Source organism: Ranitomeya variabilis, chromosome 4 (assembly GCF_051348905.1).
Source record: "Ranitomeya variabilis isolate aRanVar5 chromosome 4, aRanVar5.hap1, whole genome shotgun sequence".
Taxonomy (NCBI): Eukaryota; Metazoa; Chordata; class Amphibia; order Anura; family Dendrobatidae; genus Ranitomeya; species Ranitomeya variabilis.
This window is the reverse complement of record NC_135235.1, coordinates 136,305,527-136,321,559: the sequence shown is the minus strand read 5'-3', so window position 1 is coordinate 136,321,559 and position 16,033 is coordinate 136,305,527. Positions and strand designations below refer to the sequence as shown.

General features: G+C 40.1%; 1 protein-coding gene across 3 annotated transcripts in view; it reads left to right on the top strand.

The window, feature by feature from the left end:
• The window catches only part of UNC5B (unc-5 netrin receptor B), a 221,327-nt gene that overhangs the window by 172,430 nt on the left and 32,864 nt on the right, over positions 1-16,033 (top strand). Inside the window, exons 2-8 of one of the 3 annotated variants that reach the window (XM_077259290.1) lie at positions 4,043-4,264; positions 5,995-6,138; positions 6,682-6,785; positions 9,277-9,457; positions 12,565-12,732; positions 12,842-13,006; positions 13,662-13,694. In XM_077259290.1, coding sequence (XP_077115405.1) covers positions 4,043-4,264; positions 5,995-6,138; positions 6,682-6,785; positions 9,277-9,457; positions 12,565-12,732; positions 12,842-13,006; positions 13,662-13,694 — 1,017 coding nt within the window. The remainder of the gene's footprint in view (positions 1-4,042; positions 4,265-5,994; positions 6,139-6,681; positions 6,786-9,276; positions 9,458-12,564; positions 12,733-12,841; positions 13,007-13,661; positions 13,695-16,033) is intronic. The other 2 variants (XM_077259289.1, XM_077259291.1) reach the window with 2 other exon arrangements.

Sequence of the window (16,033 nt, the reverse complement as noted above, 5' to 3'; positions counted from 1 at the left end):
TTAACCCTCTCCATAATACAGCCCCATTCTGCCCCTCTCCATAATATAACCCCACACCGCACCTCTATATAGTAAACCCCACACACTGCCCCTCTCCTTAATATGACCCCAATCTGCCCCTTTCCCCATCTCCCCACAATGCCTCCTTGCATATTGTTCCCACTTCCCCTCGCTATACTATGTCCCCTTTCACAATCTGCCAATTGATACATAATGTCCTCCATTGCCCCTTTATGTGCCCTCCTCCAGCACCCTCATCTAAAATAAAAGCACACTTCTTCAGCTCCTCCATCCCGACATCTTCTCAGCCTATGTGGACCAAGCGCCAGCAGCAGTGTACTGCCTAATCACGCACTGCACAAGGTGTTGGGACTGACGTGCACTGCTCTGACCCAGTTCTGGCACAGCAGTGTTCAAATGTATGTGTCTGAAAGATGCAAATATATTTGAATATAGGAAGAAGGGAACTGCGTCTCCCGGACAGCTCGGCGGGCCATATGTTGTGCAGGCCTGAGTTAAAGTGAAGATAGGTCCCCCAAATAGTTCTAAAATCTGGGGTATGCATCCAGCCTGGCTAGATTCTTCAGTGATTTTTGCAGCAGTTTACGCTGCTCATGTTGATTTTTGGGCTCACTATACTGATCATCCAAAGCCAATAGTCACATGTGATACCTACAAGGCAACAACTAGAGGAGGATTTATTTCTGGTGTTTCTGGGCATAGACGCATTCTTAAAGATAGGGAGATGTCTCTGACTACAGAGATCTAAAGGGGAGAGCAGACATACATGGCTAAAACCCAGCCCTAATGTAAGCAGCAATGGGCCCAGGCACAGAGGGAATTACGGTACTTATTCTGATCAAGGAGCAGACTAAAAAAAAACTGCTGGTGAAGAAGGCTGATATTTTTTCCATTGAGGATAAAAATGTGAATTATTGACTTACCTGGCTCATGCAGAGAGGTGTCCTGTATCCATTTTGTGTATCAAGAATCAAATTGGGGAATTGCATACCGACCCGCATGTGATTGAGATTTTTCGGGATTATTATCAAGATTTGTATACTTCTAAATGTGACCATGTCTCCCAGGTTGTACTTTTTTTTATTTTTCTATCCGATATTCCCCCCCTCCCCCCCAATTATAGAAGAGGAGATAGAAAATGCTAAACCGCTTCTGGGAACTATGGTTTGGTAGGGGAATAGTACAAGACTTATTGTGAGTTGGTTAAACATCATGACAATTTTTTATTTCTGTAGCGTCAACATATTCCGCAGCACTTTACATTTGAGATTGGATTTGTACAGGAAATAAAGACAATACAGAATAACACATAACTCAACAAATACCAAAAGGAATGAGGGTCCTGCTTGCAAGTTACAATCTATGATAATTTGAGCTCTATGAGACAATTTTTAAGCGACGTGAGCTCCCTGACTTTAAGAGATGCGCTGGTAGTGGTCATATTGAAGCCAGGGAAGGTCCACATGTCTCCAGATTCTTATCACCCTATTTTGTTACTTAACAGTGATATTAATATTCTAACTTAAATTCTTGCTTTGAGCTTGACTCTGGTCCTGTCCTCATTAATACATCCCGACCAAACTGGATTAATTACAGGTAAATCGACAGACATTAAAAGGAACGTGTCAAGATCCCCGTGCCCTCAGAACCACCAGCAGTTGTCTGCATATGTGAATACCCTGCATAACAGTTCCTTTATTACATTACACACATAAACAAATGTTTAGAAAAAGTATTTTTAAAGTCAGTTTATTATATGTGAAGGAGTCCTTTGACTAGTCGATGGGTGTTAGTGTCCCCAGTCTAGTCAGTCCTCTTAGCATGTTATTCTTAAATATAGCTGCTGTTCATGATGATTGATCTCCTGTTTTATGTCCCTGGATGTATGTAAAGCCTTTGACCCTGTCGAATAGCAATATTTGCATTCACTACTGTCACACCTCCAGCTTGGTCCCAATTTTTGTATTTGGGTCAAACTATTATACGATTCTCCTAGAGTAAGAAATCAAACTATATATTGCAACCTTTTCCTTTACAAAGAAGGACTAGACAGGGTTGCCCCTTGGCTCCTCTGCTGTTTGCAGTGGCCAGTGAGCCATTGGCCCTGGCTATTCGACAGATTTAGGACATCAAGAATTTAATCGAAGGGTCCTTAACAGAAAAAAGTCTCCTTATATGCAGGGGATAGTGTGTCTGGTGGACAGTGGTTCTTCCTTGACTTCCCTCCTAAGGTTAATGGATGAATTTGGATCATTTTCTGGTTTAAAGGTTAATTAGCAGAAACCAGTTATTTTCCCTCTATCACCTTCATATAGTCTGAGCCTGACTCAAAATGTTTTTGTACCAGTGGCTGATAATTTTAAGTATTTGGGGACTATTGTTTCTCAAAAGGTAGAACAATTTATTGCATTAATTGTTGATCCTGTAATAGCAGAGACAAGTAGGCAACTCAAGTCCAAAAAACATCTCTATTGAACCCCTATTGGGCTCATAAATCTCTTTAAAATGAAATATTTTCCCAAATTCTTATATTTATTTCATTCTTCCCCAGTTATGACTACTAGAGGAACATTTTGACTCTTGGAAAGTTTGGTGGGTACCTTTAACTGGCAAGAGGGGCTCCCTAGTTTAAATTTATCTAGTTTGCAAGCGTGAATCATCATGAATTCCTGGTGGTCCCTAACTTTTACTTCCTGGTTGCTAAGTTAGTGTACGCCTATTGGTGGGTAGATATTGACATGAACAATGCTGACACTCCACTAGCAGGATCGTTGATGGGTTCTTATGAAGCGTTAACCTACTCTAGATATAATGCAGTCTCATCAGCTCAAATCCCTCTAAAGACAGTAGCTAGAGAGGGCAAATGCACAGAATATATTGAGGGGCTCAGGTACATCACTAGTTTCGCGTAGGGTGCCTCTTTAGTTTAATCCTCACCTTCCATATTTTATTCTTTGCCTGGTGTGGTCCTCTGTGCATGGTATGGTGTCAAATTTGCCTTTCATATTTTTTCAGATTTCTCCAAATTGCTTACCTAAGAAGATGCCTGATACTGCTAAGTTCCTATACATACAACTTTTGCATGCAGTGTCCATAGGCTTTTCAAAAGTGTAGGGGCTCTTGGGGACCTCAGATTTACCTAAACCCCTAAACACAAGCATATTTTCTTTTCCAGTCATCTTCTGTCAGACCTTATGATAAGGTTTATGTGAAATGGGTGGTAGACATACCATACTTAACAGGGGAGGAATGGGAAGATACATTTTATTCCTCAGTGGTGAGTGCGACTGTTTGATCCAGACAAAATTTATAAACAGAGTTTACTACACTCCAGAAAGGCTGAGGAGGTTTGGGATGGCGCTTGGTTATTTGTGTTTTTATTGTCATGCAGCCGTGAGCTCCTTTCTGCACTCAATTTGGTCCTGTCCAAAAATTCTTCCATTCTGGTCTGATCTATTGCTGTTTATTCCTGAACACTTTGAGTTCCCTAGGGTGTTGTCCTCTAAAGTGTGCCTGCTGGGTATTATAGATGAGCTTATTGATGGGTCTTACGATAGACTTAGGTTTAGGTCTATTTTTTTCTGTTGTAGAAAAATTATTACCGTATAATGGCATGTACATTCCCGGAAGTCCCCTGTATGTTCCACTGGCTGAAATGAGCAAATATACTCCACTATATAAGGTCCTCTATATGAATAGGAAATGTGTTTATAAGTTTGATAAGGCCTGGAGATGGTGGTTAGCAATAGCAGACACCATCCAATAACGTTCCCAGCAGAGACTTCTGTCTATTTCATTCTATCATATGTCTGCATAAGGTGTTAATGACATTTCTAGAAAAGGGGGACGGCATGGGGACCGATATGATTGTGTGTTGTGTATGAGGTTGTATGTACCAAATGTATATGACTCTTCTGTTGTTGTTAATTGATCATATTTTCATTGTCTTTAAATGAAAATTGGAAAATAAAGATATATATATATATATATTACTTTCTAAATCATTTTCTTTTGCTTTCAGGAAGCGAGTATAGTGATGTACTGCCAGACTCTTTCCCGTCAGCACCTGCAGAATCTTTGCCACATTTTCTCTTGGAACCAGAAGATGCCTACATAGTAAAGAACAAGCCAGTAGAACTTATCTGCAAAGCTAACCCAGCCATACAGATCTACTTTAAGTGCAATGGAGAGTGGGTGAACCAGAATGACCATATCACTAAAGAAAGAGTTGATGAGTTAACAGGTACCTTTAGGCAATTGTTTTGGAATGCAAAGTGTCATATGCACCCAGGAGGTCTAAAAGGTAAAGTTTTTTGCGGTAGAGAGTGATAAGTCATTGTACGGAGACTTACAGGCCTCGCAATGCTCCTCTGAGAACCTCCAGGGGAGCATTGCATGACCTATGAGTCTCTTTATGATAACTTTGCACTCTCCACATGTAGAAACTTTGCCCCTTAGGATCCCTGTTTACAGATTACTCGCACAGCCAAATCAATTCTTCTGCTTTGAACTGATGAAGGACAAATATCCCAAATCGTATGTCTGCAAATGAGCAGGGATTTTTAAAGGGTCGATATTGACTTTCAGCATTGCTACTCCAGTTCCAGTCCTCTTCCTTTCTGAAGATGATATTTACATATGAACACAGGTGACTGAAAACCCAAGAAGTACAATCAAATTTTACCCTCAACCCTTAAAGTGGGTTTTCTGGAATATTTTAAAATCTCCTCAGGAGTAGGCAATGATCTAAAAAACTGCTGCTTATGTTGGATTTCTGTTATTGTTACCAAACAATCCATCTTTCACCTGACTGCTGCATCCAGTCATTGGCATGCATAGCACGCGATATGACTAGTGATGAGCGAATATACTCGTTACTCGAGATTTCCTGAGCACGCTCTGGTGTCCTCCGAGTATTTTTTAGTGCTCGGAAATTTAGTTTTTATTGCCGCAGCTGAATGATTTACATCTGTTAGCCAGGAAAGTACATGTGGGGGTTGCCTGGTTGCTAGGGAATCCCCACATGTACTTATACTGGCTAACAGATGTAAATCATTCAGCTGCGGCAATACAAACTACGGTAAATTTCCGAGCGCTAAAAAAATACTCGGAGGACCCCCGAGCGTGCTCGAGAAATCTCGAGTAACGAGTATATTCGCTCATCACTAGACATGACCCATAAGGCAATGATTGGCGCTGTGCTCAGTTGACTGATATACCGGATACACAACATCACATCTGGATCTTTATAAACTGCCAGAGCTGCGGGAGTTCAAAGATATATACAGTATATATATATATTTTTTTATTATTATTATTTTTTTTATTATTATTATTATTATTATTATTTCTGATGATTCTTTACTCTTGAGCAAACTTTAGAAAAATATCTATGTACATGGCCTCTGCAAGGCTGGGGTCACACTTGTGTGTGCAATGCCAGAAACTCGCGCGAGTCTCTCGCATCAATTAAATATACTGAATATTATAAATACATTTATGTGTACATACATGGATTGTGGAAGGGATTCTTTACAAGAAATATCTTTTTTTTGGTTTGCTTTTTTTTAGCTTACAAACTGTCTTCGTTGAAGTTTAAGGAACATGATTGAGATTTATGGTATTTTATGTCTATCACTATAAGGCCGGGGTCACACTTGTGAGAAACTCGCACGAGCCTCAAGTCTCAATACCCGGCACTGCCGCCGGCACTCAGACCAGAGCGTTCAGCTGCATAGAAATACATGCAGCCGCATGCTCCGGTCCCGAGAGCCGGCGGCAGTGCCAGGTATTGATGCGAGAGACTCGCGCATTGCACATGCGAGTGTGACCCCGGCCTAATAATGCTGCTATCAACTATTTATTTTCATGTTTGAGATTTTGGTCGCTTCATATTGTGCAATGTAGTATTCTTAAGAGAACATTTTCCTTTTTGGGAAACTGATATTTCTAATATGTTTTTCTAATCGCCAGGCCTTGTTGTACGGGAGGTCCAGATCGAGGTTTCCAGACAGCAGGTAGAAGAACTCTTTGGTTTGGAGGATTACTGGTGCCAATGTGTTGCATGGAGTTCAGCAGGCACAACCAAGAGCCGTAGAGCCTACGTCAGAATAGCCTGTAAGTTTCATCCATATATTGATTTCTATAAATGTCCTAATCGAGTATTTTCGACGTGCTCAAATACTATGTTCGAGTCCCCGCAGCTGTATGTCTCGCATCCTTTTGACAGCTGCAACACATGCAGGGATTGCCTAACAAACAGGAAATCCTGGTATGTGTTGCGGCTGTTGAACAGCTGCGAGACATACTGCAGCGGCGACTTGAGCATATTTTTCAAGCACGCCAAAAATACTGGATTAGGACACGAGCATACTCGGATAACACCTTATCTGAGCACGCTCGCACATCCCTAATGTCAATGACTTACCCTGAATACAGGTGTTCTGATGATATCTTGACAATATCACCATCTTGTGGAGCTTTGTAAAAGTGCATTTTAATAGTAGCTTCTATCTGCACTGCCAGTGACTAGTTAGTGCTACTGATGACAAACAGAAATGCATATTGTGATATTCTCTCAAACGAAAATTTATATTTTTCTTCACATTATCTTTGTTATTGTTTTATTGTTTAATGTACTTTTTTATTTTGTGTTGTCAGACTTAAGGAAGAATTTTGACCAAGAACCTCTAGGTAAAGAAGTACCGTTGGAACAAGAAGTATTACTTCAGTGCCGTCCCCCAGAGGGTATCCCACCTGCTGAGGCAAGTCTACATTTGGATTACATGCTGCAGTTTTGTATGATTTTGATCATTTCTATTGGCATGTAGCCATAATTACACCATCCCAGCCATTGTTCTTGACCTCTGTAGTTGGAGACCATTCCTTGATTTTTGGATTGTCTGGAAAATCATCCACTTGTATCCTAGGTACAGAATGGCATCAGGTTTAAAAGGTTGTCTGGACACAAGCAACTGATGACCTATCCTTATGATAGATCATCAAGATCAGATTGGTGAGCGTCCAACACCTGGCACCCCACCAATAAGCTGTTATAAGCTCATTTAAATCTCATACACTGCACATTTGGCCGCTGCTGGACCTTATAATAGCTGATTGGCAGGTGTACAGTGTGTCGGATCCTCACTGATGATGGCATTCCCCATGGAAAAGTCATCGGTATCTTGTGCCCAGACGGCTAAGTTAGATGGGAAAATCTAAGCCTGCTAGTGTTTCTAAATCTTCTGGCTGATAATTTGCTCTTAGTTAAGACTGATTATCTCCTAAAGGAAAAATATGTTCAGCTGTCATACCGAACACAGCCACACCAGAAATAGTCGTGACAGCTTTAGTATCCAGCAGGGGCTAACTCATACAAAGCTTTGGCAGGTAGATTTCAGAGAAGAGAAGGAGGGAGATAAATTAGTCCCTTCCTCGCGGATGCATTAGTGCTGTGATGGATGCATCCACATTAAGGGAGCCAGGTTTTACTTTTTAGCAGATTTGTTTATGTGGAATCTCGGATTTGTTAATGTGACAACTAATAACACACTTAACCTCCACACCTGTTCTATTCCTAATATTTGACAAACTTTGGCTGTAGCACCAGACATCTTCTGTTCAGTGTGACGACAGTAATGGATGTCCTTCTACCATTAGATTAAATGTCTAAATTGTATATTTTTTAAGAAGTCAGGATATATACTGAGTAAGTATACCAAAGACATACTGGTGGGGAAATTAGATTGTAGGCCTAATGAATTAAAAGAGTGAACTATGGATGTCTATTAGACATGGATAAGCATCATAGGTGGTGTCCTCGCCTCAGGCCCCTCTTCCAAAATGTAAGCCACTCAAGAGAATCCTGTCCTTCCATGCATTCAACTTCATTTCACATGGTGGAATTACTTTCACTTGAAAAATATGATGTGTATTTGCAGAGGAAATCATGGCAGGAATCTGAATATGATCCTCAGATGAAAGAATCTGCAGGAAACTCCACCCTGTAAATATGTGCTCAAAGCACCACTCCAACGGGGAGGTTTTCAGCACTGGAGTGGTGCTTTAAATCTAAGCTCCCTGCCCAGTCATGTACTCACCGTCCGGCGCCTTCACTGTTTTTTGGCACCTCTCCGGTTCTGCAGTGCAGTTTTGTGAGCACAGCTTCTGACTGGTCGGAAGTAGGAAGCTACACCACAGGCTCTCAATGTAAGTCTATGAGAGCCAGAATGAGGCCAGAACGAGGCTCTCATAGACTTGTATTGAAAAGTGACCACTGTGCCTCTCTATGAAACACTGGAGCTGCCAGCAGTTCACTTTTTCCTGGAGACCGACACTGGAAAACGATGAAGGTGGCGGCAGATGAGTATGAGACAGAGTTGAGGGGAATTACCTTTCAAGCACCACTCCAGCGGTGCAATAAAAAAAAAACCTGGAGTGGAGCTTTAAAGGTAACCTATCATGTTGAAAATGATATATTATGTACAGACAGGATGTTATAGAGTAGAGCTGATCAGATTGATAGACAATATTGTGGGAAAAGGTTCAGCAAACCTTGATTTATTTAATTGATATTCCTGGTTTTTGTATGGATATGATTTAAGTGGGCAGTCTTGCAAGTGATTGGCAGTCTTCCTTGTATGACTATGTATGCAGAGACAACAGCTGAGTAGACTCGTACATACATCAAAGATTACAATGAATGAAACGTTAATGAGTCTTCTACAAACACGTATAACCTTCTGCTCAGCTTCTCCTCCTGTATGCTGTACTGTCCACAGATCGGACTGTGTACAATGCCATAGGTTCCTTTTATTCCATGTGATTAGCTGCCATGTACTGCAGTATTTCCCCCACAGTGGCCGATATGTCTGCCCAGGAGAGTCTAGGGTTACCCTCGCTGGGGCTTAGTGACTCTGCCTTCACGTTCTACCTATTTCATAATTTTCTGCTTGCAGATAGCCATTATCCCCATGAATATCTATCTCTGAGGCAGCTTTATGTTTTTAGTGTTATTGCTCACAACATCATCATGTTTAGCTTCTCTGATCAGAGGTGCTTCCAGAGCGGATAAATGTGGATGGCTTTGTGAAATGTAGCGTATTCAGGCATTTGTTATAATCTCCTTGCCATTCTGGTTCAAAGAAGACTAATTGTTGTTGCTCCTGAGGTCAGAAAGTTGATCATTTTTTAATGATATGTCCTTTGGATGTCGCCATCTCTTATCTTCTCACCCCTCCCCTTCTCACTCACTAGGTGGAGTGGCTAAGAAATGAAGACATTATTGACCCTACGCAAGACACTAATTTCCTCATAACAATTGACCACAACCTCATAATTAAGCAAGCTCGGCTTTCAGATACTGCCAACTACACCTGCGTTGCTAAGAATATTGTTGCTAAGCGGCGGAGTACCACGGCAACTGTCATAGTTTATGGTACGTACTGGGAAAAATCCCAGCAGCATTGTCATTGTGGTTGTGTATAGTAAAGATTACATCTACTTGTAGGAATTAATTTTCACGTTATTTATTAAATCAATTAAAATGTTATTCTACAGTTATATTCATAATTGCACCCATTCTACTGAATTTGTGAAGCACACGGTTAGGTAAAATGGGGTAGTACTACACTTATCAAAATATTCATGTATATTATGTACAGATGTTAATGAAGAATATATTTGGAAGGTAAAGCATCCTAATAGCATCTCTTGATGGCACAACATTGTAAAGAGATTTCCATGTATGGAGTTGGCCACCATTCACAGTCGGACGTCTCTAAGGCCTGATTTCTATTTATTTGGCTGCCCAGTATTTTTTCCCTCTGCCATGGTGTAATAAATTCAGAGAGATACTGAAGCCACCTGAGACCGTTCAGTCACCCAGCACATCAGTTCTTGTGGAGAATTGGTCCTTGACTACATCAAAAAGAAACATTGCATGCAGCCATCTTTTATCCTGGCTAAAGAAAGTCAGGCAGGAACTTTACCATCAGTTTTGTCTGGCTCAGGCATTAGACAACTTTCCAGACACAATTCATGTATGGAAACCCAGTTTCACTTGATAAGACATGTCCACCTTTAGATCCTTGTATGCTACATCCAATACAGTCAATAGAGGAAGGATTGGTGGGAATTCTGTACTGGTTCTGTCCTGTTTTTTCCTGATGAAGAAGTCAGATGACTTTGAAAGGCATTGAAAATAAAACCAGTTCTACGTTTTATCTGGTTCTGAAATTTTTGCTCGGACCTTCACCAATAGTGCAGAATATCCCACCTATCCTTCCTCTATTGACCATTATTGGTTGTTTCGACCCGTGGGGCTGCAGCAGTCGCTCTACATGCACTTTGTGTTCTGTCTCACACAACGGACCAGGTGAGCATAACCTTCTTACCTATACCAGTGGTCGTCTAATGAAATCCTACTGCACTTTTGAGTTCCCTAGCTACTCATACATCCCTTACATCCCATACAGTGTGATTTTTACTGAAGGAGAATGATGAGCACAGCTTGGAGTTGAATGAATAAATAATTGCCTTTCTATCGGTTTCCCCTAGCCGGGACATTTTCTATTAAATTGGACACACAATATTCCCTCTGCTCATCCACGTGCATATACGGAACAAATTAATGTGCATCACCATATTTGTTTTATTATCTAATAGCGTCATTACATATTGTTAGGGTATTGAATCACTTCCAGACCAGTGGGGGTCTGACCCCCAACAATCCTGAGAATAAACAGGAGAGAGTGCTGCATATCCTTATATTTTTCCCTTGCATAGCAGCCCTCTTGGACATATGCCTGTGCAGCCGACTCATCGCTAAACCGGCACTACAATCCCTTTATTTGTAGGATTGATTGTAGAAACTGAGGTTGGACCCCCACATATCATAAACTAGCACTTTATAAAACAGGAAAAATTGGAAGGGGAAGCAGAAAGAGAATTCTAATGATAAAGCTTATATAGAATATTCTACAGAAGAGTAGTGTAATGGTGAGCGGGTTTATATAGGATTATCAGTAGGCATGACATTTTAAGCAGATTCGTTTCCAGTATAACCGGGGTTTATGTCTCAATAAATATCTGTAATGTCTGCCACAGAAATACACCTTGTCTGTAATCTTGAAAACTGCAGTCAGTTTCATTTTATTTAACAATTACCCAAAACAACCTGCCATTGTCGGGCTATTTCCTCAGCAGATAAGTATCTGCAGTGCTTCAGGTGAATTTGCTGGAAGGAAAAAACATTATTGACAACACTTATTGCTGGACAGTATAGTAACTTTTACTTTTATTTTAGTGATCGTAAAGGCTGTATACAGTATATTTTTACAAATACATGTAAGCATCCCAAGGACCTTTACTGAGCCATATCTCCTAAAGTCTACTTGTTTTAGAATAGGAATATATGACGATGTTTGTTTTTCACATGTATGAAGTGATGGTTGACGATATGTTCCACATTGTGTTTCACAAAGTGCATTAATGGTACATTAGTTACCAAAAATACTCTGCAATTTCTTGATCTTACACAGATGTAAGAAAGTTCTCAAAGAATCGGGTTCATCAAAGTGGTGTAAACCACTTTGAAAATTGGCAAATTTTTAGTGCAACTTAAAATTGAACGAAAACTTTCTGACTGGTCAGTAAATGAGCGTAGCGTGGATGGGGCGTAGCGAATCCCGCCTGATAAATTCTCCAAAAGTTACGTGTACAGTTCACGATAATTATTCAGCGTACATTGACCTTAATAATCAGGGCAACTATTTCATATTTGGTTGCTCAATGAGAACACATGATCAAGCTTTTTGTGACAACTCCTCACTTTACTTGAGAAAAATCGATACACAATTTGACTGGAGCAGAAGTTTATCCTGCAACTTTCATTGCATTTGTATCGGTCATCACGTGTAGAAATGATGGATTTGCGCTGATGTTTGCAGCAGGCTTTAGCTGTAGGGACAGCATTAGGGCTGCAGACTCAAAAACAGATATGTGATTAAATGAATAACCACAACAGTAATAGTTAAATTAATCAGAAGAATACAGAAGACAAGGCGGAAATGAATGGCGTTCATTAGGGACAAGAGACATACTTTTTATCCAAGGAAATCATAATAATTTGACTGATGGCTAATGTTTCTGCACAGAAAAGCTTGCAATTCAAGTAGCAGATGTCTGCGGAAAGAGAACTAAAGACCACTTTGCATCTCTCCAAGTAGTAAATTAATTACATCTGCTTATAATTAAATAACCATAGCACCTGTTATTAGGCTTTGTTTGCCAACTTTACCCAGCCAACGGTGGGTAGCAGAGATGTTTCTAGACTGGACCTTGGCTTACCAGATGGTTATAAATATTTTCAAGTCATTAGTTAAGACGACTATTATTTTTCTCTGCTGAGTTCTCCTCTGTGTGTTATCAGCGTTGATATGTTTCATAAGCCATCAATCTACTGTGCAGCTCTCTACGTCTCATAAATTGGATTTACAAATGACTGCTGTTAAAGCTGATTTTTTTTTTTTTTTGTTATGTTAGTGAATGGAGGATGGTCGTCCTGGTCAGAATGGTCTCCATGCAACAACCCCTGTGGACGAGGTACACAAAAGAGGACAAGAATGTGCACAAATCCAACCCCTTTAAATGGTGGAGCTTTTTGTGACGGTCAACCATTCCAGAAATTAGCTTGTACCACTATGTGCCCAGGTAATAGTGACGTGGCAATCCACATATATAGATACGAAATGCATGCAGATTATGAATACGTTTTTGCACACTTAGTTATTGGTATATTTTGCTATGGCATGGTTTGCAGTTGACGGAGGATGGACTGAGTGGAGCAAGTGGTCAGCCTGCAGCACTGAGTGCACTCACTGGAGGAGCAGAGAATGTAACGCACCTACACCTAAGAATGGGGGGAAAGACTGTAGTGGGATGCTGCTGGACTCCAAAAACTGCACGGATGGCATGTGTATGCAGAGTAAGTGCGCCACCAATAATAATCGTCATGTGTATTATTTGGCGGGTGTTGTGGGCTCTTATCTATACTTTCAATATATGCCCCAATATTTTGTAAGCTGTCAAATTTGAGTCCTATAAATAATCATATCACCCATTCTATACATTAAGACAATTTATAATCAATTTATACAATGTCTTATTGACTATAAAGATAATGATTCCACTTTTGCCCGTTTCATCTGCGAATATAAGACTTATTGGGATGTTGCCTTAGTTTTTGCATCGTTTCACATTCTAATCACATTGAGATTCTAATTTGGCTTTTAACCTAAGTCATATTGCACGACTCGTTAAAGGGTTGATTGTGACTTGTAGGATCGCTACTTCCAACACGTGGCGCTATAGAGTTCAAATCCTCTGAAGAGGCAATTTGCATATAAAATTTCCCAGAGTAGCATTGCACCGCGAATAAGCCTCCTTACCTTGGCATGCCAGAGCCGGTATGTTACTCTCCACAAGGGGAAATGTTACCCCTTAGACCACATTCGTTCTTGATATTCCATCATCGTGTCCATTTTTACTGTAATTCTCATTTCTCGTTATTTCCATTGTCATTGCTCCATCTTTTACCATGAACACTAATTTCATTTTGTTTTGTTTTTTGTTCCTAACAGACAAGAGAGTGTTAGGTGAGCCAAAAAGTCATTGTAAGTTTCATTTCATCACTTTCATTTTTGCTCATCCTGTTTATTTTGCTTTGCCTGTTTTGCATGATTGATCACTTTTAGTGATGAGCGAATATACTCGTTACTCGAGATTTCCCAAGCATGCTCGGGGGTCCTCCCAGTATTTTTTAGTGCTTGGAGATGTAGTTTTTCTTGCCGCAGCTGAATGATTTACATCTGTTAGCCAGCATAAGTACATGTGGGGATTCCCCAGCAACCAGGCAACCTCCACATGTACTTATGCTGGCTACCAGATGTAAATCATTCAGCTGCGGCAAGAAAAACGAAATCTCCGAGCACTAAAAAATACTGGGAGGATCCCCGAGCATGCTTGAGAAATCTCGAGTAACGAGTATATTCGCTCATCACTAATCACTTTGGCTTCATTGAATCCACCACATTTGGGGTCATGTGATTTTAGGCTTTCCGCCGGGATATCTGTCACAACGACACAAGTGGACACAGTTATTTTGTTCTGAAAAACAATATTCATCAAAGTGCACTCAACAAGGCTGTAGGAACCAGAGGAGCAAATGTAGTGCGATAGAATAAGCCGGACAGTTATTTCCTCTCAATAGCCGATGCCTAGTGATGCAGTCCCATTTTAGGATTCCAGCAGTCCTCTGTAAAACTACCCATCACACAGGATATCATGATGAGCTGTAGCAAATGACAGTCATTTCAATTCACTTTCCAGACATTAGCGCTAGTGACCAGCTGCTATCTCTGAAATGTTGTTGTGTAAAACCTGCCACATCTGCAGCCTGAAAAATAACAAAGTCACATAGCCTTACTCCTCCAGAACAATTCTGCAGAGCTGCTGGTGCCGCATTTTTGTGCTTTGTGCAATAATACGCAGTAAAATGTCTAGTCCATTGAGAGACTATAAACATTCTTTAGGCAGCAGTAAAGGAAAGCTTTCATGATGATCATGCTGCTCTATGTAGGTATAGGTAGCATGATACTCAGGAGAAAGTGCTAGCACATTACAATATTACAATATTTTTACTGCAACTTTTCATTTATTTAAATTGCTGTTTAAGAGTCCATTGGGCGGTCCTGCTCAGGGATTGACAGCTCTCTGTATGCTCACTCCATCCATTGGACTTAAATGGGTCAAATATGTATGCACTACTGAATATTTAAAATTGGGACTGTATTACTGCTATATAGAATATACTTAAAACATAAATTGGCCAATTCATTAATGCCCATCAGCCACAACAAGGCGTACTTTTCTTTGATGCGTCCCTAAACCTAACATCAAATTTGCCTCTCTTGCCTACAAATTTAAAGGGCAGATAGGATCCAGCACTAAGTAAAAATAGCCTTAGGCTGATGGAAGGAGTGCACAGCCAAATGTGGGGGGCGGTCACCACCTCCAATAGTATACTACAAAATTACAACTTAAACGTAATGTTTTCCAACAACACTATATCATGGTCTAATCACTGACAGGTTTACATTATGGGCTTTCTAATGATGAGTAATCACGATTAACATCTGCTATAAAAATATTGCATTTCCTCCGAAAAATCGCAGTCTCTATTATTGTAAGGGGGCAAGTGTAATTTACATCACATTATCCTTTTGCATGTTCTTTATGTTTAATGAACATAATGCAGCTTGCATGCTGAGTATTGCATCATCAGCAAAAAATTTTTTTAACTTTTGGGGTATAAAACTAGTTACTGCATTGTCAAGATGATGTAAATTACCCGTCATCTTTCCCGCCGTACACAGTTTATTACAAACATTACATGAAATTGCTGTATAAACAGGGTCTGCGAAGAAACAATTAATTAAAAGTACTTCATAAAATATTTAAATCGCTTGTATAAATTATTTAATACAATTATACATTGCTCTAGGATAGTGAGGTTTGGAAATGGTACAGTAAACATATGTACAATAAAAAGTTCACCTGCATTGCCGATGGAATAAGTCTCTGCTGCCATTTCGATCTAGTAAGTGATTGAAATGTACAGCAATTTGTCTCACTGAAGAAAACAAGGCACGAGTCAGATTATATGTCAGATTACTTACCGAAGGAACGATTGTCCTTAACTGCATTCCCAACAAACACCCGTTGTCATGTTTTAAGTGAAAATATTGTGAAAGACACTATATGATGGCTTCTACATATGATGGATTGCATGTGTCTCTTGTGAGCTTTTCTATCCTGTATTAGAACTGAATTGTGTTGAAATAATGGGTAATATACAAAAATTTTAAGAAACATGACAATGCCGGGGGGAGGGGGGGGGAGTATTTGCACCTTCACGGTTTCTTCTATTTTTTTTTTGCTTATTTGTAACACT